The sequence below is a fragment of the Bactrocera neohumeralis genome, chromosome 2, assembly GCF_024586455.1.
Source record: "Bactrocera neohumeralis isolate Rockhampton chromosome 2, APGP_CSIRO_Bneo_wtdbg2-racon-allhic-juicebox.fasta_v2, whole genome shotgun sequence".
In the NCBI taxonomy this organism is placed as follows: domain Eukaryota; kingdom Metazoa; phylum Arthropoda; class Insecta; order Diptera; family Tephritidae; genus Bactrocera; species Bactrocera neohumeralis.
This window is the reverse complement of record NC_065919.1, coordinates 30,775,072-30,802,170: the sequence shown is the minus strand read 5'-3', so window position 1 is coordinate 30,802,170 and position 27,099 is coordinate 30,775,072. Positions and strand designations below refer to the sequence as shown.

The window sequence follows — 27,099 nt, the reverse complement described above, 5'->3', positions numbered from 1 at the left end:
ATTTCGTGACGGGAATGAAAAAAAAACACCCTAGTGCATATGTATACTGGGTTCCAGGAAACGAAATAACAATTTGTAATTGAATTTTCAGCATTATTTCTCGATCAGATTCGTCAAGTGTACCGAAAAGATATTTGAAAGCGGAGTCTTTTCGTTTTTGTCTTTGTTCCCTATCCAAAGTTATTCCTAATTTTCCTTTCTGAAGAGGACCCTTTCTGTATCTAGTGTCAATGTTGTATTCTTGTCGGTCATAAATTATTTTGTTTATTTTTTGTTCTTTAATTTTTTTGCGTGTCTAGTGTTGGTTGTCCGGCGTACAGAAATATGTGGGCAGGCGTCTGTCCAGTAGTGTCATGCTTGGTTTTGTGATTGTATATGTAAAGGATATTTTCCATTTTGCCTAATTTAAGTTCATTGTCTTTGGAGGAATTGATTATACGAATTTTTTCATTTATTGTTTTGTGCAATCTCTCAACAGCTGCCACTCCCGTCTTTGCTGTATTTGGTTGTAATTCAATGCCCTCGCTTTCTAGCCATCGCTTAAGAGAAAGACTGGAGAATGTACCGTCCCTATCTGCTTTTAACAGTATGGGTTTGCCCAGTTGGTTAAAAATACGCATAAGTGCATTTTTGCATTCAATCCAATCCTTTGTTTTAATTTGTTCAAGAGTGGCGAATTTCGAGTAGGTGTCTATGCAACTAAGGTAATGTTTTCCTTCAGACGAATAGATGTCTACTACGAATTTATCGCGACAATATTCTGGCCTGGGTGTTATTTTAAATGGCATTTTAGTGTCTCTGTGTTCTGTCTTGGTCAAGTCACACATATTGCATTCATTTATAATGTTTTGAATTAATAACTGGGCATTTGGGAAATAATGTTTTTCTTTAAATAATTTGGTAATTTTTTGTATGCCTGGGTGTAAAAGTTTTTCGTGGGATTGAAGTATGTATTATTTCTTTAAATTCTGCATATGAGTTTATATTTTTAAGCAGGATGAGGCTACGAATCACCCTAGTATAGGAAGTATTAATAATCTCCGTATAAGTTGCCTGGATGATTTCGAAATCGGTATCGCTTTTTATGGACATAGCAATATTTTTTTAAATGAAATGGTCTAGAAGAAATTGTCCAGCTCTTTCAATTGTCATTTTGTCGTGAAAAATAGTGGTTATAGAATTTCCAAAAATATTTGTTTCTTTTACATTATTTTGTTCTGATTTGATGAATATTATTTGCCTTTTGAATAAGTTTATTGGTTTTTCTGTTGACTGAGTAAATTCACTACTGTCTTCTTCCGCACTATGTTGGGTGACCTCACTAAAATGATTCTCCTCGAGTTTAATTCTGGACAATGCGTCGGCAATTAAATTCTGTTTACCTTTGACATATTCAATATCAAAGTCGAACTCGGCCAGTCTAGCTCTCCACCTTTACAACTTTGCATTTGGTTCCTTGAGAGTATGTAAGCACCTGAGAGATTGATGATCACTAGCTATCTTGAAATGTCTTTCCAGCAGGTAATGACGAAATGTTTTAGTGGTAATTCATGGTCAAACTATAAAAGATATAGTGATTGTTTTTCAAGAGATGGCTCTGTAGTTAGTACGATTTTTTTTTCAAAATTTCATTGGTCGTTTGTTTTAATGTTTTATTTTTTATCCAAAAGATTTTTGCCCCTTTTTCAGATAACGGGTCATTGGTTTTGCTATATCGGTGTAGTTTGGAATAAATGGTAAGTACCAGTCACTCCGAGAAACGCACTAATTTCTTTGACCTTAGTTGGGATTGGATATGAGGCTATTGCTTTGACTTTGAGAGGATTCGCTTTTATTCCATCAGGTGTTATGATGTGACCAAGAAAGGTAGCTTCCTTTTTCAGGAACTCGCATTTATCTAATTCCAACTTTAAATTTGCTTCGGACAACTTTTCAAAAACTAACTGCAATAAGTTCATCCAAATAAACCAAACAATGTTTGTTAATCAATGGTCGAAGTATATTGTGCATGCACCTTTGGAATGTAGCGGGTGCGGTTTTTAAGCCGAATGGCATACGGTCGTATTCATAGAGACCGAGATTGGTCGAAAATGCAGCCTTTTGTATGAATTCCGGATCCATTTCTATCTGGTGAAAACCTCTAGCTAAGTCTATCGTGGTAAAGTACTGGCTTTTTCCCAGTTTTACAAGTATTTCATCCATGTTGGGCATGGGATATCTATCGGGAATTGTTATGTCATTTAGTTTTCTGTAATCGATTACTACTCCGTATTTTATTTTACCCGAAGCATTGGGTTTCTTGAATACAACCCAAGTAGGGCTATTGTAGGGTGAGTTGCTTTCTCTAATTAGTCCCTGTTCAAGCATTTCCTTTATCTGATTTTCTACTTCTATTTCATGAATTTATGCAAATGGGTATCGAATAAATAGGAGAATTATGTGTTGTTTGTATTAATTCAAACGATGTTTAATTGAAGATTTTTAAATTTGTTGTAAAAATGTCTTGATTAATATGATCCAATCGAAAAAGTGAGAAATCTATTTTTTCGATAACTTTCCAAATATCTGAAAGATAATTTTAAAGCTTGTGCTTTTTGTTTTGCCAATTAACATATGTAATCTTTAGAAAATAATTAAAAGTGTTCCTTCTGGGTATGGTAACGGAATTAAGTATCATGGAGCCGTTTGATGTAAAAACTTCGCATTCATTATTTTGGATTGGAAGACAGAAAAAAATTTTTTGTATCATACTAATTGTGGATCCTGTGTCAATCAAGCATTTGTAAGTACAATTTCTGTGCTTGATTTCTAAACATTGATATTTTCCGGGGCTTGTAACTGAAAATTTTCGTCAAACTTAAGTTCATTTTGATCGGTTGGTGCTTCGCATAGTTCATTATTAATCTGATCCTGATGTTGAATATGGTCAAGGAATTTTTGGTCATAAAGTTCTTGATTGATTTGTTCGTATTATTGTACGTCTTGTAGTCTGAGTTCATCAATGGACATTTTAGTTTTATAATTTCATCTTTGGACATTTGGGTTATTTGTGCTTGTTGTGGTTGATGAAGTGAATTTTTATTAAAATTAAATTGGGGAACTGGGTTTCTGTTAAAATAGGTTTGAATGGTTGGGTATAATTTTGTCTGTATCCCATATGTGTATTGTTAAACATATGCTGTGTTTGGGTATTTCTGGGTGGTTGCATGCATGGATTATAATTCAGTTGCATTGGTTGTGGATATTGGCAGTATCTTGTTTTGACATTGGGTTTGATTGGTTGGATTTAATGGTTTTGGGTTTTTGTTCATTTTTATTTTCAACGTATTTATTTCTTTCAAAATTAACATGTTCTTCACAAATTCCCTCGTTTTGTGCTACATTAATTAATGATTTTAAATCTACAATATCACGGTGAGCCAAAATGGTAAATAATTGAATTGGTAGTTTACGAATTAATACCTTTATTGAGTCCCTAATCGCTTGCAAATAAATGACGAGATTACCTTCTAGGTGTAATTTTGATACCAGCAGTTGTCGTCGTCTCTCAGCTTCCTCGCAAAATGCTCGCAAACTCCCCGGAAATTCTACAACAATTTGTAGTTTGGCGTCTGCGGTTTGTACTCCGCAATCAATCTATGCTTCAGGGTTGGCCAGTCTTCGCTGTTTGGTAAGCCCAATGATCTTGTTACAAGTCTATCAATTTTTGGCATCGTAATTAAGGACAGTTGTACCAATCTGGGGAAAAAAATTTATCTGTCTTCTATATAAGCGGAAGATGGGACGGGGAAATGAAGAATTCCAGATACTTTCTTGACAGAGTGTATATACATATATAAACGATAACATTGACGAGAAAAGTTCAAATCGGGGTGACGGTCTGTCTGTCCGTCCGCCCGTTCAAGCTGTAACTTCAGTAAAAATTGAGATACCTTGATGAAACTTGGTATGAATTCCTTGGAAAAAAAGTAATCCTAGATGAGCGTAATCGGATCACTGCCACGCCCACAAAACGCCATAGACAGAAAACGTTAAAAGTACTCCCCACTCATTAGAAATATAACGGAAATGTTAAAAACAACTAAAAGCCCTATAAAGCGATAACTAAATACGCCAGAAATATACAATTTTACCCCCGTGATGGCGTGAGAGAGCTTTAAAAGAGACGGAGACCGATTGTACGTGACACTCTTCTGATATTTCTATGTTACAGTGTGAGAATGGGAGAAATCGGGATGCAGCCACGTCTACCAATCAAGAACCAATTAATATATTAGCATAAAACTTTGCACGAATATAGTGTAAAATGCCTTTGGCTGTGCTACCTTATGACTAAAAATTGTCTAAATTTAACAAAAACTGTTCAAGCTCCTAGGCACTGAATATGTGGACCCCGTGCTTACTGTTGACTTTTTACTATGTAGTAGTATGTCTGTGTGTTACAAATGGGTAGAATCGGGTCAATATTTCCATATACATACATACATAATATAAAGATTTTCAAACTTCCGGGTGAATTTGTACCGCATATATCGCCAAATATGGGAGTTACCGTAATAAAGTTGTGAGAGCGTGTTTTTCATATAACGGTGCATCTTTGTGCTTAGAATGAATAAAATCAGATGAACAAGCCTTACGTAGCGGAAGGTATTTCCCTGGCTTTAATCCTTGCAAGTTGCACGATCGTCGTTATCAAGCTCTTCTTTGTAAAATATATATGAGCCTAGTTACGAGTATCTAATTTCGCTCCTAACTAAGACAAAACATTTCCATTTTTTTATATTTTCAGCTATATTTCAAATGCACCAAAGTTGATGATTCTATCTCGGGATGTTTTTCGTGGCATTTCGGAAACTATTAAAATAATGTAAGTAAATTCAATTAATATTAGTTATATCACATAAAATTGGTAGTCATCTTTAATAATATGTAAGTATTTATAAGATTGGAATTTCATAGCCCAAAGTGTAAAGTTTTTGTAGTAATACTATTACTAACATATATGTATACCATATGCATACTATTAAGAGGGTGTCTGCTGATGACTTCGGTACCGAATTAAACCGACGCAGACCACATAAAGCCTACAGATATAATGTGGATCAAGTTTTCGTATGAGCTTTTGCTATAAAATTATATATAAAAGTCAATAAGCCGTTTAAAGGCGGGCTGAAACTTGTACGTATAGAATCTTCTATTTGTCAGTGAAACACCAAAACTCACATCAAAAAGGAAAATGATACTCGGCCAATCATCGACCTAAGATGGAAGCGTCAATCATTTGTACCAGTGTACATGAGTCCCCTTCATCGCATTGACGAAATATAGTAATACTTAGAAAGCAAAATGATGTTAAATCGGAAAATTCGTTTGACATTCCGACAGATAGACTGAGTAATCCCCTTAACTCCAGGTGAGAGTGTCCTTCACAATTTGTCAGCTTTGCGCAGTTGAAAGCAATGAAAACGTCAATAACAGACTGAGCAGTGTTCTCATACCACAGAGTTGTGTCGGTGTACATACAAGGTAGTGCTTTGTTTGGGACATAAAAAGAAAAAAATAATTTTTTTGTCTGAACCACATTGCCATAACCCAGCGACATACAATTTTACAAGTTTACGTATTATTTCCCTACGTTGTAGTTTAACTTTTTCGGCACATTTAAGTCATATGTGCATTTATCAATTTAATCTACCAATCGTTTCTAAGCATAATTTCCAGGAAACAATAATCGCCAATCAATCAATTAAAGACGGATCCAAGCACAAAATAAATTGTAAGACATTATTGCTTTAAAATTTCTTGCATAGTTTACAAGAAACAATATACGGTGCCAGCGCGATTTCCAAGCATTGAAGGCGTCACGAAAGGCATTCTCCGGAATAGCCTTGAGAGCGGAGGTGCAAGCTGCTTGAATCCCCTCTGTCGTGTCAAAATGCTTGCCTTTCATCGGACTATTCAGGCAAGGAAACAAAACAAAGTCCCTGGGTCATATCTGGGCTGTAGGGCCGCTGCGAAATCGTTGGGATGCCAGCCTTGCTTAGGTAGCTGTTCATAAGAAAGGCGGTGTAAGCCGAGGCGTTGTCGTGGTGCAACTTTCAATCGGCTGCGATGTCTTGTCGGACCCGATCACAATGTCATGAACCACACATTTTGATAAATTTAACATCTGGGTAATTAAACGAATACTTAGCGCTCCAAAAGGGTCTGGTGCCACCAAAACACACCCCTTCTTGCTAAACCAACCTCGGGTAAATCTGCTTGATCATATCAAACGTCTTTGTCGCAGATTTTCCGAGTTTCACACAGAATTTAATCGCGTACCTTTGCTCTAACGAACGTTGCATTTTCAACTTGCACCACTCACAGAAGTACATCGTGTGAAAATGTTTGTCCTGACTCTACAGGTGCTCGGAGACAACTGACCAGCCGCTATTTCGTTAGCTAGGAACGCCCTCTACCCAAACTAGTCGGTGCGCGCACGCTCCGAAGTACAGTCGCGGCGGAAGAAAATCAGTCTCCCTCCCCGAACAATATCTGTAGTACCTCTTAACTTACCCAGAATGCGGGAGAAGTTCTCAAAAAACTTGAGATTGGTGACAAGATTGCTACTATGTTAACTATAAAAACAAGTAAATACCGGAAAATAACAGTATTTCAGAATAACATCTTAATATATAAAAATTACGTGTCGCGATCTTTGTCCGCAATGGACTCTTAAACTACTGAACCGATTTTAGTGAAATTTAGCACACTATGTCCAGTTCGAACCAACTTAGAAGATAAGATAGTAAAAACCATTCATAAATACAAAATGAATGTGTGAAATCTCTAATAAATGGATGCTCTATTAAGCGGACATCTCCATTCACCATGCACATTGTTAATGTTTATTAAGAACAATATATTAAGCGGACAACTCTATTAACTGGACAGAAAGGCTCGTAACCAGACATTGTAAAAGCAGCCTTAAATTCGTTATTTTTTTCAACTAAATTTATTTGTATAAACATAATCAAAATTAAACCTCAAGTACAATCCCTTGGATTCTTATACCAAGAAAAACGTTTTCGCCTTTATTCGTAAATAAAATTTTCACTGAATTGAATAGTTTATTATATGAATAATAGTATAAAATGCCTACCACAGCAACGCGTGGCCGGATCCACTAGTATTATAGGTATTTAATATAAATAAGTCAGTTAATCTCTTAAAGATGCTCGCCTGAGCTTCTTCTCTCAGCCCGAAAATAATCGACTGCAATGTAACAACCTTCTTATGTAAAATAACTGTGTCACATAATGACAAACACCTATAAATAAGTGATCAAAGAAAATGAAATTGACATCAAGTTGACAAGCGTGGCCACAAAAAGAGAGCCGATTATTGTTATAATTTTTATAGGAAAGAAAGAGGCGGGTGTACGAGTTAAATGTAGAATTGTAAATATATTTATGTATATGTATATACAAAAGTGATGTAAATACTTTTTTCATAGTTGTGGTTAGTTGCATATGTATAGGAGGTATCCCGTCGCTTAAGGAATAATGTCTATACTTTTTGTGAGATTTTAATTAGTTTGTAAAGAAAAGAAAAACAAACTCCACTAACGAAGGGAGCGTTTCCCTCTAAGCCACATAAAAGTAAACATGTATATACATATGTACGTACACAAACTTACACTCATATTCGAAATATTTGTGCAATAATTTTCAGACGCATTATTAACAGTGGTCTTATAAGGGTACCCGACTTGCGGCACATTCCACCGGCAAACATTTTACAAATGATGTGAGTATATTTTCTTAGTTGTAATATGGTAATAAAAACGCAAAAATTCTTTTGTATTTTTCCTTTCGTAATTATTTTCAGTGATCTCGACAACAATGAAATCACTCGAATCGATAAGAATTCCATCAATGTTAAGACTGATCAACTGTAAGTATATTTAATACGGCAATATCATCGATCAAACGAATTTTTATTTAGCTTTGTAATATTCAAATATTTTTCGTAGAATTTTAGCAAATAACGAGATAAGTTATATCGACGATTCCGCATTTAATGGCTCCCAGATTGCGAAACTGTAAGTATCTTCAGATATTATTGATCCTAAACTATAGGGTTGTTTACCGTTTTATATTTGAACAGCTGATATGGTATTGCATGTTTGGAAAGAAAAGTTCTTAAATTTTTTGGAATAGTTTTTAATTTTTTATCGAAGGCTTGTCCAAAGGGTAAAAATGCAGTTTAAGCAAGATGAAAATTATGTGTACGGGGAAGATGTGTTGACCGAACGCCAATGTCAAAATTGGTTCGTTCCGGCAATTTCGATCTAGAGGATGCACCACATTCTGAAAGGTTTCTTGAAGATTTATTGAATAAAAATTAAATTTATCTAAGACGACCGTAGACCTCACCAATTAAAAAAATTGTGTGATTAAAAAAAGAAATTACTTAGCGAACGACCCAATACGTTCGGTAAAGTTGAGCATTGAAAATTAAAAAAATATTATTTTTGTTTAAAACTAATGAGTTGCTAAAGCTCGATAATAACATTCATTTGTTTGCTTTATATTAAATTCGTCTAGCAACAAACTTAGCAAAGAGACTAAATATAATAATTTTTATGATTTTTTCAGAACTTTACGACAAAACCGAGATTTGAAGGACGTTCATCCAAATGCTTTCAATGGGATTAGCATACATGTATTGTAAGTTTTATATTTATTTTTAACCGAAACAAATACACTGAGAAACAAACGCAGATAGCCTATGCAAATGTCGATTTAAAATCTGATTTGACAGAAACTCAAACAGAAACGGCATTTCTGAATTGCCTTGAATCTACATTCATATAAAATATTAAATAACATAAAATTATTTATTTCGTTGGCGTCTTGTTGAAAGCAAAGGTCGCCACGTCAACATATTCCAATTCACAAGTCATTCATAATGGCTTTATGAGTGTGACATTACGGTCGAATATTTGAAGAAATATGAACCAATGATTCCTTTTGCCCGTCAAGCATGCCAAACAGTGACTTTTGAGGAGGTAACGGTGTCTCTACGATGCCTTGTGGATTATAAATTCTCCAAATGTGACAATTTTGTTTATTAAGGGAATCATCTAATCAAAAGTCTTGCACGAGTTGGATCCCAGATCTTTCCGCTTCTTTAAAATAGATAGGTATTGCACCAATTGGTCTATCGGTCTTCTTCGATATTTTGCTCCACAGCAGCAATAGCGTCGTCGGTGCGCACTAAACAACTTCGCTGAGGATGTGCATTATCTACTATAACGTAGTCTAAAACGGATCCATCTTCTTCTTCTTAATTGGCGTAGACACCGCTTACGCGATCACAGTTATAGTTATATGTAGATCATAGCAGTGTTAAGTTGGATATTCCAGGCGTAGCCAAATCTTTCTCCACCTGGTCCTTTCAAAGGAGTGGAGGTCTTCCTCTTCCTCTGCTTCCCCCGTCGGGTACGGTGTCGAGTACTTTCAGTGCTGGAGTGTTTTCGTCCATTCGGACAACATGATCTAGCCAGCGTAGCCGCTGTCTTTTAATTCGCTGAACTATGTCGATGTCGTCATATATCTCGTACAGCTCATCGTTCCATCGAATGCGATATTCGCCGTGGCCAACGCGCAAAGGACCGTAAATCTTTCGCAGAACTTTTCTCTCGAAAACTCACAAAGTCAACTCATCAGTTGTTGTCGTCGTCCAAGCCTCTGCACCATATAGCAGGACGGGAATTATGAGTGACTTATAGAGTTTGGTTTTTGTTCGTCGAGAGAGGACTTCTCAATTGCCTACTCAGTCCGAAGTAGCACCTGTTGGCAAGAGTTATCCTGCGTTGGATTTCCAGGGTGATATTGTTGGTGGTGTTTACACAGGTTCCAAGATAGACGAAACTATCTACAACTTAAAAGTTATGATTGTCAACAGTGACGAGAGTGCCAAGTCCCGAGTGCGACGACTGTTTGTTTGATGACAAGAGATATTTTGTCTTGCCCTCGTTCACTGCGAAATCCATTTTCTTTGCTTCCTTGTCTAGTCTGGAGAAAGTAGAACTAGCGGCGCGGTTGTTAAAGCCAATGATGTCAATATCATCAGCATACGCCAGCAGCCGTACACTCTTATAAAAGATTTTACCTGTTCGATTAAGTTCTGCAGCTCGAATTAATTTCTCCTGCTGCAGGTTGAAGAAGTCGCATGATAGGGAGTCGCCTTGCCTGAAACAAAATCCAAAAAAGTCCTTTCCAAAATTTGGCGCATGGTGAATATCTGGTTGGTTGTTGATTTTCCAGGTCTAAGGCCACACTGATAAGGTCCAATCAGTTTGTTGACGGTGGGCTTTAATCTTTCACACAATACGCTCGATAGAACCTTATACGCGATGTAGAGGAGGCTTATCCCACGGTAGTTGGCGCAGATTGTAGGATCTCCCTTTTTGTGGATTGGGCAGAGCACACTTAAATTCCAATCGTTGGCATGCTTTCGTCCGACCATATTTTGCAAAGAAGCTGATGCATGCTCCTTATCAGTTCTTCGCCGCCGTGTTTGAATAGCTCTGTTCGAACTTCTTCAAGGTCGGGCAACGGAACGTCTGCTCCATCGTCAACGATTGGGGAATCGGGTTCGCCTTCTCCGGGCGTTGTGTGTTCACTGCTATTCAGCAGGCTGGAGAAGTGTTCCCTTCATAATTTAAGTATGCTCTGGGCATCGGTCACTAGATCTCCTTTGGGGTTTCTACAAGAGTAAGCTCCGGTCTTGAAACCTTCAGTTAGCCGCCGCATCTTTTCGTAGAATTTTCGAGCATTACTCCTGTCGACCAGCTTATCAAGCTCTTCATACTCACGTATCTCGGCCTCTTTCTTTTTCTCTCTCTCTCTCTTCAACTCTCGGTATCTATCCCATCCCGCACGTGTTGTGGTCGATCGTATCGTTGCGAGGTAGGCAGTCTGTTTTCTCTCCGCTGCGACACGGCACTCCTCGTCGTACCAGCTGTTCTTTTGCATTTTACGAAAACCAATGGTTTCGGTTGCAGGAGTTTGAAATTCCGTCCCGCAGTTCCCTTTATACCGAGTTGTTGACGAGTGCTCTCAGAGAACAGGAGTGCAAGCCGAGTTGAAAATGTTCGGTTGTCTGTTGTGATTGCATCTTCTCGACGTCCAACCTTCCTTGTGTTTGTTGGCGTGCTTTTTTTGCTGCACAGAGGCGGGTGCGAATCTTGGTTGCAACAAGATAGTGGTCCGAGTCGATGTTAGGACCTCGGAGCGCATGCACATCTAAAACACTGGAGACGTGTCTTCCGTCTATCACAGCATGATCGATCTGGTTGGTAGTTTTTCGATCCGGAGACAGCCAGGTAGCTTGATGAATCTTCTTATGCTGGAATCTAGTACTACAGATAACCATATTTCGGGCCCCGGCGAAGTCGATCAGCCTAAACCCAATTGGGGATGTTTCCTCGTGCAGGCTGAACTTACCGACTGTTGCGCCAAAGATACCTTCTTTGCCCACCCTGGTGTTAGAGTCGCCAAGCACGATTTTGACATCGTGGCGGGGGCAGCGTTTATAGGTGTGCTCCATGCGCTCATAGAAGGCATCTTTGGTCACCTTGTCCTTCTCTTCCGTCGGGGCTGGGGCGCAAATCGGCGATATGTTGAAGAACCTCGCTTTGATGCGGATTGTGGCTAGACGTTCAATCACCGGAGTGAATGATAGTACTCGGCGACGGAGTCTCTCTCCCACCACGAATCCCTCACCAAACTTGCGCTCCTTTATATGGCCACTGTAGTAAATGTCACAAGGACCTACTCGTGTCTGTCCTTGTCCCGTCCATCGCATTTCTTGGACGGCAGGGATGTCAGCCTTTATTTTCACGAGGACATCAACCAGCTGGGCAGCGGCACCTTCCCAATTAGGGAACCGGACATTCCAGGTGCATGCCCTCAATTCGTAGTCCTTATTTCGTTTGGTCGTCATCAAAAGGGGGGTCACTGATCCGAGCCTTGTTGTTTCTTTTCATTGGGGGTGTTTTTTTTGCGTGGCGGGTCCCAAATCCAACGCACAAACCTGCGGAGAGGATGTTTCGTATTCTCACTTTAGCTCGCCTTCAAACGGATGTTCTTAGGCTACCCAGAGGATACTTGGTCAAAGACCGTGAGTCGTGAGCTGCTTGAGCCATATGTAAAAGAATCGTTTCTGGCCACTCCCAAGTGAATGGCGATCAGAGAACTTTCCTCACTTACGTGAACTTCTACGCATGACCCCATCCTCCAAAACGTATCCATGGTTGCTCAAAATACGGACTCTGCTGTTCGGTTATGTTGACCGACCATTAGATGCAGCGAGCGTTTATTACCATTATCTTGGTAATACATTTGAGCTATGTATTTGCAAACGTTGTTCCGGAGTAAGTCTGTTCATTATAAAATGGACAACCAAACAGTATAAGTCAAGCATCAGCTGTTAAAAATACCAACTTCGTAAAACGTATTGCCTCATTGAAAATTTCATGTAAAAAAACCCTTATATGTATGGATGGTATATATATGTAATTCGTAATGTTCGAAAGCTCACCAAAAAAATATTTACAATAAATATGTACAGTAAGAATTGCTGAATGTAAAAATATAGGGAAAAACGAATGATACAATTTTGTTTTAATAACATTTATATCAGGACATTAAAAAACAAAATATTCCAATACAAATATAACAAACTGTTCGCAAGAAACTAGAAAACGCCGTTTACAAAAATCTACGTACGGCAAGCGCGGATCAACGGGGGAGGAACTCTCCGTAGTTAAAAGTTATACATTATTTCCTTCATAAGTAACACTCTGCGAACAAAAAGACTTTGAGTTCCAAGTACAGAATTATATATTTGGATATCATGATTTGCAGTCCGTCATTTCCGTCCAAAGGGAATTCAGACGGGATTTTGGCGGCACTCCCATGATTAGATGGACCATTATGAGACAGCAAAAGATGTTTGCCGAATCTGGAAGTATCGCAGAAAGCCGTACCATCGAGATGCGAATGTTCGTGTTCAAGACAAAATCGTGGTTGTTGTATACATTCAGGCAAATCCAAGAGTTTCGACTTCCAATTTATCGGCGTAACCTGGAGTTAGCAGACTATTAATATATCGGATACAAACCGGTTAAACCCTCTAGATGCCCAATTTTCAACTTCTGCGTTGAAATCGAAGTGCTCCTCAGCAAATGTGTGTCCCATCGATAAAATCCAATGGTGGGTGGGGTATAAGCTCCCAGACAATTATTTTGATTGTATCCTGAACCAATTTTGCCCTGTCTTCTGGCCCATTTAGGTCCGTTTTCGATCAATGCATGATACAGCGATTAGCATTAACAGTTTTAGAAGCTCATGATATACCACATCCTTCTAATCCCACCAAATACTGAACATTTTTACCGAATTTCGCCTTCTTACCCAATCGAACTATTTTTATGGTCGATGTTGATGGTTGTCCCGAATTAACCCAACAAAAGATTTAACAGTTGGTTTTTGTACTACTTCCAATGAAACTTTGAAAACAAATTAATTTCAAGAAAATCCACTTTCCGATAGTCCGGTTCACAATTTTTAAAAATAATGAATTATATTAAATAAAATAAATATTGCTATACAATAAAAAAATTGAGACTAAAAAAAAAGAACTTATTACCACATGCATGATGCAAATGATGCATGGACAAAGCGGAAGCGAACTAGTCCCTGGGTTTTTGAGGTATCGATTTTATAAATCTAATCATTATTTACAAAACCGCTGATATCGAAAAACTACTTGTATATCATATATTTAGCCGTCATACAACTGATCGACCAAAATCAAATTCTTATATTCTAGGGGCTAACTACAAAGAGTTAAAGAAATACTATTTGGAACTTACTTCTAGATAGAATATTTATGGCGATCTAACTATGAGAATAGTTCGATATTCCAGAAAGTTTAGTCATAATATGTGGATCTTTAATCTAATTTATCTTTATTTAAATTATTGACGAATATTTTCTTTCTTCTAAATCTTATATTTTGGCATCTAAGAGACCTATCTGGCACTTCGTTGGTGAGTTTACCTCCAGCGGGCTTGCAGGACATTGAGGAATTGCGCATTGAAGATGTACAAACACTCAAAACTATTCCATCCATATATAATTTTAAGGTAAGCGTTATTTGATTTCGCATTTTTGTATGGCAGCCTTTATCTAGGTTTTTATTACTTGCAATTTCCGTAGAATTTACAAAGAGCATTTTTGACACATTCCTTCCACTGCTGTGCATTCATATTCCCCTCGCGCCATGATCCCCAACGACATGCTGAAAGAATGAAAGAAATTGAAAAGTGGCAGCAGCGCTGCAAAAAGAATGACAATGATAATGACAGCGGGGATTTTTTGGAGATGACCACTGGAAGTGGAATCAGTGACAGCTTAGATAAGATGAGAGCAAAAGAGACTGAAAATGACTACGATGGTCGTATTTGGGGCGCCAATGGTGGTGGCATGAGTCCACCTTATGGTGGAGGAGTTTTCTACAGGTAAAATAAAAATTACTATACTATATATGAAGAGATCAAAACACTATTTTATTAAGATGTTGCTATAGCAAAGTTTTGTTAGTGACTAAATAAAAAGAGAAAACAATGCATGCTGAGCACAGGTAGCGAATATGTATAAGAAATACGCGTGGATTACACTCGACAATTCAAACGATGTGTACTCATCTCTATGTACATATGTATGTATGTATGTTCATGCATGAAGAGAATTTTTTATTGTTTATGCATTGTTTTAGTCTTCATATTTACAACATATTTTAATAAATGTAAGCCTCTAATAAGAGGATTCGGAAGTGGGAGATGTTGAAAGTGCTGGAGACGTTTTGTAGTGGAATTAAATGAAACATTTTTTAGGATATACCTTTTATGCAGAAAGTGAACTAATTTCAGTTTTAAAGGAGAAATATTTTGTCGTTTATAATCAGTGTTTGTTTAACTCTTTTGATTTCATTCATAATAATGTTTATTATTGCGCCATATTCCGCCAATGGAGTCAGGGTTAGAGGCTCTTATGACAGATAGTGTGCTTTTCTTCCAATCATTAATTTTTTTTAATATAATGACTTCTAATAGTCACACAGATCGTTAGTACTATCAATCCAGAAATTGCTTTCATTTTTATTTACAACGATAGCAGTTTAGCCCGAACCGATTTGGTTGTAAACAATGAAGAGAACGAAGCCGAAACGGAGGTGAATGACTACTTCGCGGAAGAATTTGGCACATTTCACTCGGTAATCACTATAAACCCCGATGTCATTCAAACCGACGAGTATTGCGGAAATTTTACATTTAGGTGAGTTCAAGAAGATAAGTATCTAATTAAGTCTGTAAGTAAGTTAGCATGTAGTTACAACACATTTTTCTTTTATTTACTATTGTTCACAATTATATTGGATCCCCCACAAAGCTTGAAACAGAGCGAAATCAGACCGCAATTTTAATATTTGCATCTGCAATATTAATTTACCCACGTTTAGGTGAAATCCATGCCTACTTCTTCCTAAAAAGCTTTTCATTCGTTTGAAAGTATGCACTCGAACTTAGCCCTTTCTTTCTTATTTCTTTTAATGATTTTTATAGTTATTTTATTTATAATTATTTATTACTAACCTAGAATCGAATTCACAAATATTCGTTTCGCTTAATATAATAATATTTAGAACGCAAAATGGATCAAATGGAGCCATACCTTCTCATGAGTTCCAGATACCGAATACATTGAGTTATGTCGCTCTGATCGAGTTTAGACCATTTATTTGTATAAATGTGGAATAAATTTATAAAATTAGCTTTGCGTGTTATTATTTTTACCGTCGATATATTGATTACACTTTATAGTGATCCGTTTCTTTTTTTTACTGTTATTTTTCGTAGAAAACACGTAGTGGAGTGTTACCCCATGGCAAACGCCCTCAACCCCTGCGAAGATGTTATGGGCTATCAGTGGTTGCGTATCTCTGTATGGATTGTTGTAACCCTTGCTGTGGTGGGCAATGTGGCTGTGCTGGTTGTATTTATTTCCATTAGGTGAGTGAACAGTTTATTTATAAATTCATTACTTTATATATAGAATATTACATATTTACGAGTATATTCCTGTTTTTCCTCATCGCTCAGGTCAGAGAATCCATCAGTGCCGCGATTCCTAATGGGTCACTTGGCTTTTGCGGATTTATGCTTGGGGTTGTATTTGCTGCTGATAGCCGCAATCGATGCGCATTCTATGGGCGCCTACTTTAATTACGCCTACGATTGGCAATATGGTAAGTATACATACATATGTACATACAGGTATATGGTATATTTACATATGTATGTGTATTAATAGAACAATGGCTCAGTGGTAAACTATTTTAAGCCGTCACTTACTGTCGTGAAATGTTTGTTTTATACCCTTGACAATTTTTTCAACATTTTCTTTTGAAACAGTTTTCTGTTAGCATGAGTCGGAGTAAACTTGTTATAGCAAAACCCTGTAATGTGGGCTAAAGATTAGCATACTCCTAACACGTACAAGTATTCTTTTTTTAAAGAATTTTATATCTAGGAAATTATTCGGGGCATTTGTCTTATTTGCATTGGCACCTTCAAATTTTTCTTCAGTTAAGGGGTCAGTAGGGTAGTCTGGTCTTCTTTTTAATAAAAATTTTTATTCTACAATAGAACTTTTTTGACATGTCATGCGATATATCGGAGTGTATAAACAAATTTTTTCATAATTTTTTGATGACATCTGTCGGAGAAATGGCTGGGTGTATGAGATGCGTTTTTCCACTGGAGGACACGATTTCCCATGTTGTTCTCATCTGAAACACAAAAACCCAATTTATTCTTAAAAAGTACGTGAATGGTTATCGTCCCTACTATCAGAATAGAATCATGAAAGAATGTTGATAAATAAAAAAGTAATCAACGTTTTTTTTTTATTTTCCCCATGTGTTTTTACATAAATTTTATCATAATATTGTCAATAAATTATAAAAAATATAAGGACGATAGCCAGGCGTTTTGTGAACATTAAAAAAAATTAAGCAAATCGGTTGAGTGGTTCGACCGGAATCAAGTCCTCCAATTTAAAAAAGTGTATTTTGAGAAAAACGCGTTTAAAGTTTGAGGTGTGCACTCCGAGCGCTCCGAACGTCGAGCGCTATTATTATTTTTGGGCCTTTTTCGAAACCTTCCAATAGTAAAGTGGGTTTCTATATTCATTCTAAGGGTATAAGTGAGCAGAAAATGCAAAAAAAAATTTGTTTTGAAAAAAGATTACCCTACTGACCCCTTAAATCAGGCCATCATGCATTTAAAGGCCTGTTGATGGAAATATTCTAATTACGTGGCAAATTCATTGCAGGGGCCGGATGTAAGGCCGCTGGCTTCCTAACGGTTTTTGCCAGTCATTTGTCGGTCTTCACCCTGACGGTCATTACCATCGAACGTTGGATGGCAATTACGCAAGCGATGCACTTGAATAAACGCATTAAGCTCCGAGCTGCCTGCTATATTATGGCCGCCGGCTGGGTATATTCTATTGTGATGTCACTGTTGCCACTCTTCGGTATCAGCAACTACTCGTCGACGAGGTGAGTACCAAAATATAACAAATATGTAGGAAAATATAAACTTATACTGGACACTTTTTCACCACGAGTTAAATGGTCTACTCTAATAGAATATACACACTTTTTACATGGATCGATATGTTAATCGGGTGCATAAACGGTTTTAGAGCTAAATTGAATTTCACATCGCCTGTTTTAGAAACTATTTTTTGACTAAATATATAACCAAAAATATAATTATATCTAACAATTTTATCCAAATTTATTATATTTTCCTCCACACTTTAAATGTTCATCTAATTAAAAGTCAGTGTGATGAACATGAATAAAATAAGTATGAAATATTGAAAACATTTCGAAATGAAAAAAGTTTCGCGTGGCAGCCCTCAGGTTTATTCCATTCATAATTCACCTCGAGTAGAATATCAGCTGTTTACGCTCATAGGCTTTACCCTTATAAAATATAACTCTGTAAAAATCAAGCATGGTATTATATTAGACACTTCTCCATGAGAATTTCAATTTTTATTGGAGACTATTTGTATCACGAGAGGCTTGTGATTTATTTGAATCAGTTACCCTTATTGGAACAATCTATGACTATCAATCATAGGCATGTAAAAGTAAAGAACAGTGAAATACGTTTTTTTGAAAGGGAGATCTGATCTGTGGTTGAAAACGCCGTTCCGTTGTGAAACCTCGGCCAGCAGGATCACCGTTCCGTTGTGATCCTTACAAGTCCTATGTTTTCATCCTAAATAGCTTCATAAATCTAAAAAGCGCTTTGAGCCCAGCACATATTTGTTGAGGTGAATATTATCTAGTCCAGGCCCGTCCAACATAATTTTGTGAAGGGCCAGGTTTAGCATTTTCATAACCGTAGCGGGCCAAAAAAAAAATAAAATGACTTTCAGTTTTGGTATATTTATTTATTTATAAAAAGCAACATCATATAAATCTTAATATATTATTATTAATGTAACTATGGCCTTAGAATATAAAGATATTCTTATTCTTAAAATCTAATTAATGAGATGTCTGAAATTTTTTCTGTTTGCACAGCGCATCTATGTCAGCTGGAGTTTTAGAAGTGGCTATGCGCAAAATGCCTTTAAGATGGCTATCTAATAAAGATGATCTGGTTTTTGATTTGTTAAATTTCATGCGAGAAAACAGCTGCTCGCAAACATATGTACTACCAAATAAAGAAATATGTTGAATAGCCAGCTTAGTAAGGTTTGGGTATTGACTGGGTGTAATATACTTTTTGTAAAATTCAATTAAGTTTGGAAGACAATTATTGTATGCTGTTTTTAGATGAGAGCTGCTTTGCAATTCTATTAACTCCAGCTGTAAACTCAGCGCAGCGCCTTCAATTTCAACATCAAATGGATTTTGAAACACTTTCATGCAGGGAGTTTGTGATTTGAAGTCTGCGAATCTGTCGTCAAACTCGTTCCTTAATCTTTGTAACATCAACACGTACTTGTCAAAATCCAAGGTATCTTGCTTTCTTGTAGATAAGGTCTCCCAATGAATCAACTGCTTTTGTTCCAGCTGCTTTTCCAACAACAAAAGCTTTTATGTGAAAGCTAGAACGTGTTCGTATAACTGTGTGCATAGTTGGTCTTTCCCTTGCAGTTTCAAGTTAAGATCAGGAAGATATTTAGTTATATCAACCAGGAAAGCCAGATCAGCCAACCACTCCTCATCAGTAAGAAAAGTAATTTCTTGTTCTTTGTTGCCAAGAAAAATCTTTAAGTCGTCCAGCAGGGAATAGAATCGTTTTAGTGTAGCTGCTCTGCTGAGCCAGCGAACGCGACTGAAGTATACAATGTCTCCGTGATCTGAACCGACATCAGCCAGAAAAGCCTGGAACTGTCTGTGGTTAAGCCCTCTTGCGCGTATAAAATTAACTGTCTGCACTACTTTATCCATCACGTGTTTTAGGCCTATACAACTGGGATGCCCAAAGACTATAAGAGATGGCGGGCCGGATGAAGGGCCTATGCGGGCCGGATGGTGGCCCGGGGGCCGTATGTTGGACAGGCCTGATCTAGTCTATCTATCTCTCCTTATTCTTCAAAAATGTGACTGCTGAGATGCTTCAACGTCAGTCAAACAAAAGCTGGACAATGTAGAAGATAGCGCTTTGATGCTTCCACCTCCTTCTTTCCTGCAAATAACTTCAAAAATGATAGAAACAATTAGTGATTTAATGCATTTAAGAATGAGGGGAGAAAACTGTCAATTGGGCTGAGAATTGAAAATAATTATTCTGTGTTTCCTGTTCTCATTCTTAAACTCATTACGTCAAGCTTATATATTAGTGGTGTATTCTTGGTCACATCTATCACAGCCTAAACCAAAAACATTAATTGTAAAAGCATGGCCTAATCTATCCCTGTATCATTCTTGATACAACTTTGACCATTTGCCCGTAGTAGGACTCGACTAAAATCCACAAAATTGATACAGTTAGGAGTTCTGATCAGAGACTAAGTTCTGGTACCATGGGGAGAAGTGAACCCTCGGAGTTCGTTCCAATTGCTTACTGCCAATATGGCCGAGTGCCGTGCACAGAGTATGCCAGAGATTTTAAATGGGCCTCGAATCCACCATGGTGGAAGGTACACTTATTCCACCAAGTAAATGATCACGTTTTGCTCCGAAGTGCTCTTGAGGAATGTACAAAATAAATACCAAATGATAACCCAAACTAGAAACTGGATTACTTACTCATGATATCCTTTTGCAGTAATTTTTCACTACTTTTCGTACATATATACATACTTATATACATATGTACATAAATTTTTCAACTCGAGGAGCCAACTGCTGGTCTCGAAGTGAATTAACCCAAAGCTGGATGAGTACTAGTATGAGGCTTTGACATTTCTGTCATTCTGTCACAGCCAAACACGTTCAATATTTATTGTGATATTTTCATTGTGATCAATATTAAGAATTAATAGATCGCGTTCTACACATTATATATAATATATTGCGTCAGTATTTATTCTTAATAAATCGTGTTCTTGAAAGGAAGAAGAGGAAGAAAAAATGGGTTTCTTTATTTGCTTCATTTTTGTTCGTCTCTAATTTTGAAGAAAAATAATTCAAAGAAAACAAAGAAGCAAAAAATATAAAGAAATTTATTACGTTTTTAATAGGAATCGCATTAAATTTATTTTTGTTAATGCTTTGTTCCGGCGTGTCGCGGATTTCAAAACAAATCACGCGATTCGGGTTTGAAATTGGTTAAATATTGTGTGATATAGATCGCGATCCATCAAAATTGCATACTAAACAGTCGTGGGGTCGATCCAAACTCAATGAATCTCATTTAGGTAATTCTAAACAGCCAATTTACAAACATACATACATTTGCAAGTTGAACGTGTAGCAAGAGCCTAAGGGTGTGTAAACGTGTAATTTACATGAATGGGAAAGCTGATTATAACCATTTGCAGAGTAATTAATTGGCATGCAATTCACGCTTATATACTTCTCTTATGCATTTGTGTCTGTGTACCAAATAGGTAGTTAGCCGAAGCATTATACATATGTACACTTTTGTGGTTCATTTTTGGTTTGAGGTTTAGAGTGAATTATGGACAAACGCCATACGTGCATTTGCGTGCATTTATAGCAAATAACCGTATATCAGCCGCTATACCGCAAGGGATGTACATAAGTATCTTAAAAATATACTCTGAAAATTCGTAGTAAATCCGATAAATATCTTTCGAGTTATTCGATATTTAACAAAGTTCTGGAAACTTCAAATAAGTTTTCTCAAAACTATATTTTTTGAACTGGCGACTACTGCAGCTCGAAAACCGCTCTGTAGATTTCAATGAAATTTATACAGCATTTAGGAAAGATGGACCATCTGTTAATAACACTATTTTGTCTATTGATAAGTGATGGTCACCTCAAGGTGATTAGGTTGGAACTTGATCAACACAAACAGCCATTAGTTTGAAAATTATTATTTATTAAAATTTCTGCCAAGTCAAGTTTTATTAAGTGATGCTCTATTTTTACTTTTATAAAATAAAATAATTTACTAATGAAATAAAATGTACAATTGTAATTTATTCATGGCTCTGACTACACCTAATTCCTTAATATGAATAACATACGTAGGTTGCCTTTCAAATTTTGGGATTAGAGAACTAAAACAAATCTTAATAATCGAAAATCACTTTATTGTATTTCGAAATATTCTGAAAGATAATTGAAAGGCTTTTATATTCGGACACTTTCTAATGTTCACAGGATGGTCTTTATTTATATATTAAATAATTAAATTATAGTTCACAAAGTTTATGTAAAAATCAGATTATATCGCACGGCAGGCTGCGTTCGCGTTGACGGTTGAAATTCAAGTGTTGCTTTTGATGTGCCGGTGATGCCACTCAGATGATAATTAATATTTCGCGTTACCTTACAATTCTTTATTAAGCTCTATATGCTTTTGCATGCATTTGAACCAATTGTCGAAGGACTTTTGCCACTCTGATTGAGGTATCTCCAAAATATGTATGTATGCATTTTAAGCGTATCAACCGCCTCTTCAGGTGGCGCAAAATGTTACCTCTTACTTTACTTATTCGTACGGGAATAAAATGATGTCGTTCGATGCCGTGACAGGACTTTCCGTACTGATTTCTTGAAAGACAACTTAGTAAGCAAATGGTTCTGTACAACTCAAAATTTACTGTTCAGCGTTGTTCTAGTAGTGTGGTTGCGACACGTCCAGTCTTTTCAAACAACCAGGCAACTCTTTGCTTGGCGTTGCGGTTTGCGCGAATAACTTTTGTTGGATTTGGTACATCTTGAAACACCCAGTCGACTGCTGTTTACTTAAAGCGTCATAGCGTAAATTCACGATTCACCTGTCAAGACGCCATAGACGTGTTTCGAAGCGATTTGACAAATTTTATGAGTTCCACTGAGAAAAAGTTTCTACAATGAAATGTTTATGCAATATTGAATGTGTGCTAGCCCCACTAATACCTATAGTTGTCTAAATCTCACGTTAGGTCACACATCATTTTGTGTAAAGCAATAGTCTGGAACAACAATTGTCTTGGATGATCTACGACCTCGATTGTATTCACCATACTGTAGATAAACAATGGTCCTTGTTGGAGCTTCATTGTCAAAAGTTGAATTAAGTGCATCTGTGCACTCTTGCTGAGTTAATCCACGCCGAAAGTTGTAAAAAATAATCGCGCAAAAATATTTAAGATTTAATCCCATTCTCTGGTCTAAATGAATACTTTAAGTTACTAAAAACAACAAAAATTGCGTACTCATACAACCTTCAAAATTTACAAAACTCAGTTATCGGTTATGAACTCTAGAATTAACCAATCAATGACGCCAATACATTGTCTCGACAAACTTAATATCCGAATATTTAATTTAAACCGTATGTTATAATGAACGAGTTAAAACAAGGGCTGGCATTTCGCTAAGGTAACTCAAAAATTTTTGGTCCTGCCTTAATTAACAGGAAGCAGCACCCATCTACAAATGTGTCTGGCAACTTCATATACGTAATAAGACTACAGAAGCGTTTAAATTAAGGGGTACCGATTGCAGATTAAATAATTAAAGGTCTGTACTTCAAAGTTGGTTAGCTTTTTGATCAATGTAATATAAATTACATTTACGGTGGGATTTGGGTATAAAGACAGCTCTGAAAATAGTGATCTATTACCTAGGTGGTAATCCGGACACTTCCCTCTATAAGCAATCAGTCTTGATAATAAACATTGCAGCGCTCTTCAATATTTCAATTAATTTCAACATTTAAGATCAAGTTATATGGGTATTATTGCTATTTATTTATATACTTATATATTTATTTTTATGATAAGCTAAGGTTATTCAAATATAGCGCACATACATGGTTTTCTAATAAGAGTGATATGATTTATTTTCGAAAAAAAACACACTACAGGTTATGGGAATTCAAATGTGTGTTTTTTTTTATTTAACGTAAAGCGCAATCGATACAATTAAGCTCGGAATATTCAAATGGCCTCCACGACTTCTTTTGCAGAAACAAATAAAATGAATCCAATTTTCGAGTACTTTTCCACTAAATCAAGTTGCAATATTAACTTCTAAAGCTTAAAGAAAGTTTGGTTTATTGCTAAACACCAATGATTTTGAATAATCCCATAAGAAAGCAATTCTATGTTATAATTTCTTCAAATATTCGAACCTCGAAACCTTTCTCGCAATAAGTCGGTTGTGTGGCACGTAGCCTCGTCTTATTGGAACCGGATGTTATCAGTATCAACTTCTTCCAATTGCGGCCAGCTCCATTTTGACAGAAGTACAAACCGATAATTCCACCAAACCAAATCCACACCAAATTGCAAATTTAGGTGAATGTAATGGTTGTTCATGGGTAATTAGTGGATTTCCTTTCGACAGTTTCGTTTTTTTACCGCACACTCAGATGAGAGTGAGGATCATCGGAGAAGATGATTTCTTTGATAATAAAATTGAATAATTTGTGAACGTTGTTCTTGCGCCAATGATGAAATTGTAAACATTACTGAATACAAAAAAAAAATTTGCAGATCATGATATACTAAAAATAGGCGAGACGACACTTAGAAATCATATCATCTCTATTGGAGTACACGGCATATGCATATTAGGAAGTCCATAAGCCTAATTGGTTTTGAGATAGTGAAATAAGAGTAATGTGTATACCAATAGGAAAATAAAGATAGTAACCCTTGGTGATTTGATTCTTGAAACTCATATGAATACTTTCTGATAATTGTTTATTATTTTATCCTAAAGAATTTCCGTAAACACATTCATATTTAATATGCAACGCTTAGTAATGATTCAAAGTTGCTAATAACTAGATATTTATTAATAATGTAATTTAAATATATTCTACAGTATTTGTTTACCAATGGAGATAAGTGACTCTTATGACACAGCTTTTCTGGTGGTCATTTTGGGTTCAAATGGCATGGCATTCACCATTATAACGATTTGCTATGCCCAAATGTACAGATCACTCGGCAAAGAGACACGTCATGCCCACAGCACACATCGAGGAGAAATGACTGTAGCCAAGAAAATGGCTCTACTGGTAAGCATTATATATATAATACATATCTTTATAAATATGTACGAATAACTTTATATAATGGAGATATATATTTTCCCAAAGTTCGTAGGTGGAACACATGGCTTCACAAGTATAACTTTCTGCCTTTTCGAAAATTTGTCAGACAATTTGACTTGAATGCAGTGTTTGTGGCTACAATAACTAAAATTATTTTGATCTTAAATTTAATGATATTAATCGGCAATCAGTATATCACAATTTTCAATTACTCACTCAGTAGTTAACTAACTAGTCTTCACAGGTTTTAATTGGGGATCGAAGCTAGAACTTGCATAGGAATAGTTCAATTCTTAGCTTAGTCATAAGGCCAATCAAAAGATTTGCATGGACTTAACCTTAAAGTCACATTCGATTTGGAAGATTTGCGGAAGTGCGGCGTCATAATAATACAGTCGTCAACCGAAACAGTATATACGTACATTTAGATCGATCAAATTGAATAAAGACCCAGCGAAAAACGTACTCCACGTCATAAGTTTGTTGTTTTTACCTGTAATTTAAGCAAATTGTGTTCATCGAAACCAAGGCAGAAAACAAATAAATTATTCTTAGGAAAACATTGCCTTAGTATATGAAGATATTTATTGGGTTCAATTATTTTTTGCAGGTCTTCACCAACTTCTCCTGCTGGGCTCCTATAGCCTTCTTCGGTCTGACCGCGCTTGCGGGTTATCCCTTGATAAATGTGACTAAGTCAAAAATCCTCTTGGTCTTCTTCTACCCTCTGAACTCTTGCGCCGATCCGTATTTATACGCGTTGCTCACCTCTCAATACCGCGCGGATCTATACGCTCTGCTCTCCAGGTAAGTGGCAGTACAAACCAGTATTATGCATATTAGTAAATCAGTTGCAATTTGATTATGTTAATAATTCTGAAAAAGAATCTTTCCTTCAAGATTTGGTATTTGCAAGAAGAGTGCGATGAAGTATAAGAACAGCATATCGGCTCCATACACCACCACGAATGTCACGGTGCAGGGCTCCTCTCGTCAGCATCGGAGTTCATCGTCGTCCAGCCGGCAAGCCGAGTTGCAATTAATGCTGAAAAATCATGAGGAGTTTGTGTAACTCTAGTATCCCTTAGATAATACACATACAAATACAATCGTACTTATGGACAATCTTACTAAGTAAACGAAATTATTGAATGAACTCGCCTGGAACCCGGGTGAAACTGTGGTGTGTTAGTAAATATGTATTATTGTTGTTCATTTGCAAGAAACCGAAGTATAAATTACATAATAGCTAGCAATAGTATTTGTGTGGATGTGAGCTTTGCAAATAGAAACTTCAATTGTGTTATTAAAGGATATACCAATCAGAGTAAAAAATCAAACAATCAACCAAACCTACAGACACATAAAACTCTGCAAGCATTAATCCTCGTTACCTAATAAGACAATGTGGCTTGGAAACAAATAGCGCTCCAGCATGCAAACGCTATCAGCTCAGGCTTGCCAGAGTTTCATATCTAATAAGTATTCAAATATTTTGACTGCAAATATTTTATGAAGACGTGATTGTGCACACTTGTTGTTGTAATTGTATGTGACTTTACTAGAAACTTACACATAAATATATTCATGGATAGGAGTATTGACAGGAGAGCATGGACCCAGCAGCGAAACGAACTAGTTATAAACTATACATTTACACACTGATATTAAGTTTGTAGCTTGTAACACCCAGAAGAAAACGTTGGAAACCCTATAAAATATATACATACAAGGTGCGTTCCAAAGTAAACAGAACTTTTTGAATCTAGCGCCTCCTGGTGGCGCCATCTATATGTCGACTGATGCGTTAGAATCTGCTATCCATTTGTCCAGTGAGAATTTCATGACATTTCTTTAATTGGAAGTGAAGTTAATGCGTTTTAAGTGTCAGTATGTTTGTCTTATCGGTGCGAAAATGAGCTTCGAACAAAGAGCCAACATTAAATTTTCTTTTAAAATTGGTAAAATTTTTTCCGAAACGTTTTAATTGATGAAACAAGTTTATGGCGATGAGTGCCTGTCCCCTAGCAGAGTGCACGAGTGGTTTCAACGTTTTCAAAGTGGTCGTGGGGACATATGTAAATGCCGATCAACATGTGAGCCAATCGATGATCACCGGAAATTCCATCGAAACTGTGCGTGAATTCATCAAAAATCAGCCGAAATCATCATTGAACATCTCCAAAACATCGATTGTTCGCATTTTGACCGAACATTTGGGCTTACGAAAGGTGTGTGCACGGTTTGTTCCACACAAATTGACT

The 27,099-nt window shown here is 36.6% G+C and overlaps 1 protein-coding gene across 5 annotated transcripts in view; it reads left to right on the top strand.

The window, feature by feature from the left end:
- The window catches only part of LOC126763395 (follicle-stimulating hormone receptor), a 62,278-nt gene extending 36,195 nt beyond the window's left edge, over window positions 1-26,083 (top strand). For 3 of the 5 annotated variants that reach the window (XM_050480878.1, XM_050480888.1, XM_050480867.1), the window contains exons 5-18: window positions 4,790-4,867; window positions 7,717-7,791; window positions 7,873-7,938; window positions 8,018-8,086; window positions 8,643-8,714; window positions 14,086-14,203; window positions 14,277-14,578; window positions 15,234-15,395; window positions 15,977-16,129; window positions 16,220-16,365; window positions 17,454-17,682; window positions 24,604-24,799; window positions 25,446-25,642; window positions 25,721-26,083. In XM_050480878.1, the coding sequence (XP_050336835.1) occupies window positions 4,790-4,867; window positions 7,717-7,791; window positions 7,873-7,938; window positions 8,018-8,086; window positions 8,643-8,714; window positions 14,086-14,203; window positions 14,277-14,578; window positions 15,234-15,395; window positions 15,977-16,129; window positions 16,220-16,365; window positions 17,454-17,682; window positions 24,604-24,799; window positions 25,446-25,642; window positions 25,721-25,907 (2,050 nt within the window). In that variant the 3' untranslated portion in view covers window positions 25,908-26,083. The remainder of the gene's footprint in view (window positions 1-4,789; window positions 4,868-7,716; window positions 7,792-7,872; window positions 7,939-8,017; window positions 8,087-8,642; window positions 8,715-14,085; window positions 14,204-14,276; window positions 14,579-15,233; window positions 15,396-15,976; window positions 16,130-16,219; window positions 16,366-17,453; window positions 17,683-24,603; window positions 24,800-25,445; window positions 25,643-25,720) is intronic. The other 2 variants (XM_050480895.1, XM_050480904.1) reach the window with 2 other exon arrangements.
- The last annotated feature ends 1,016 nt before the right edge of the window (window positions 26,084-27,099 follow it).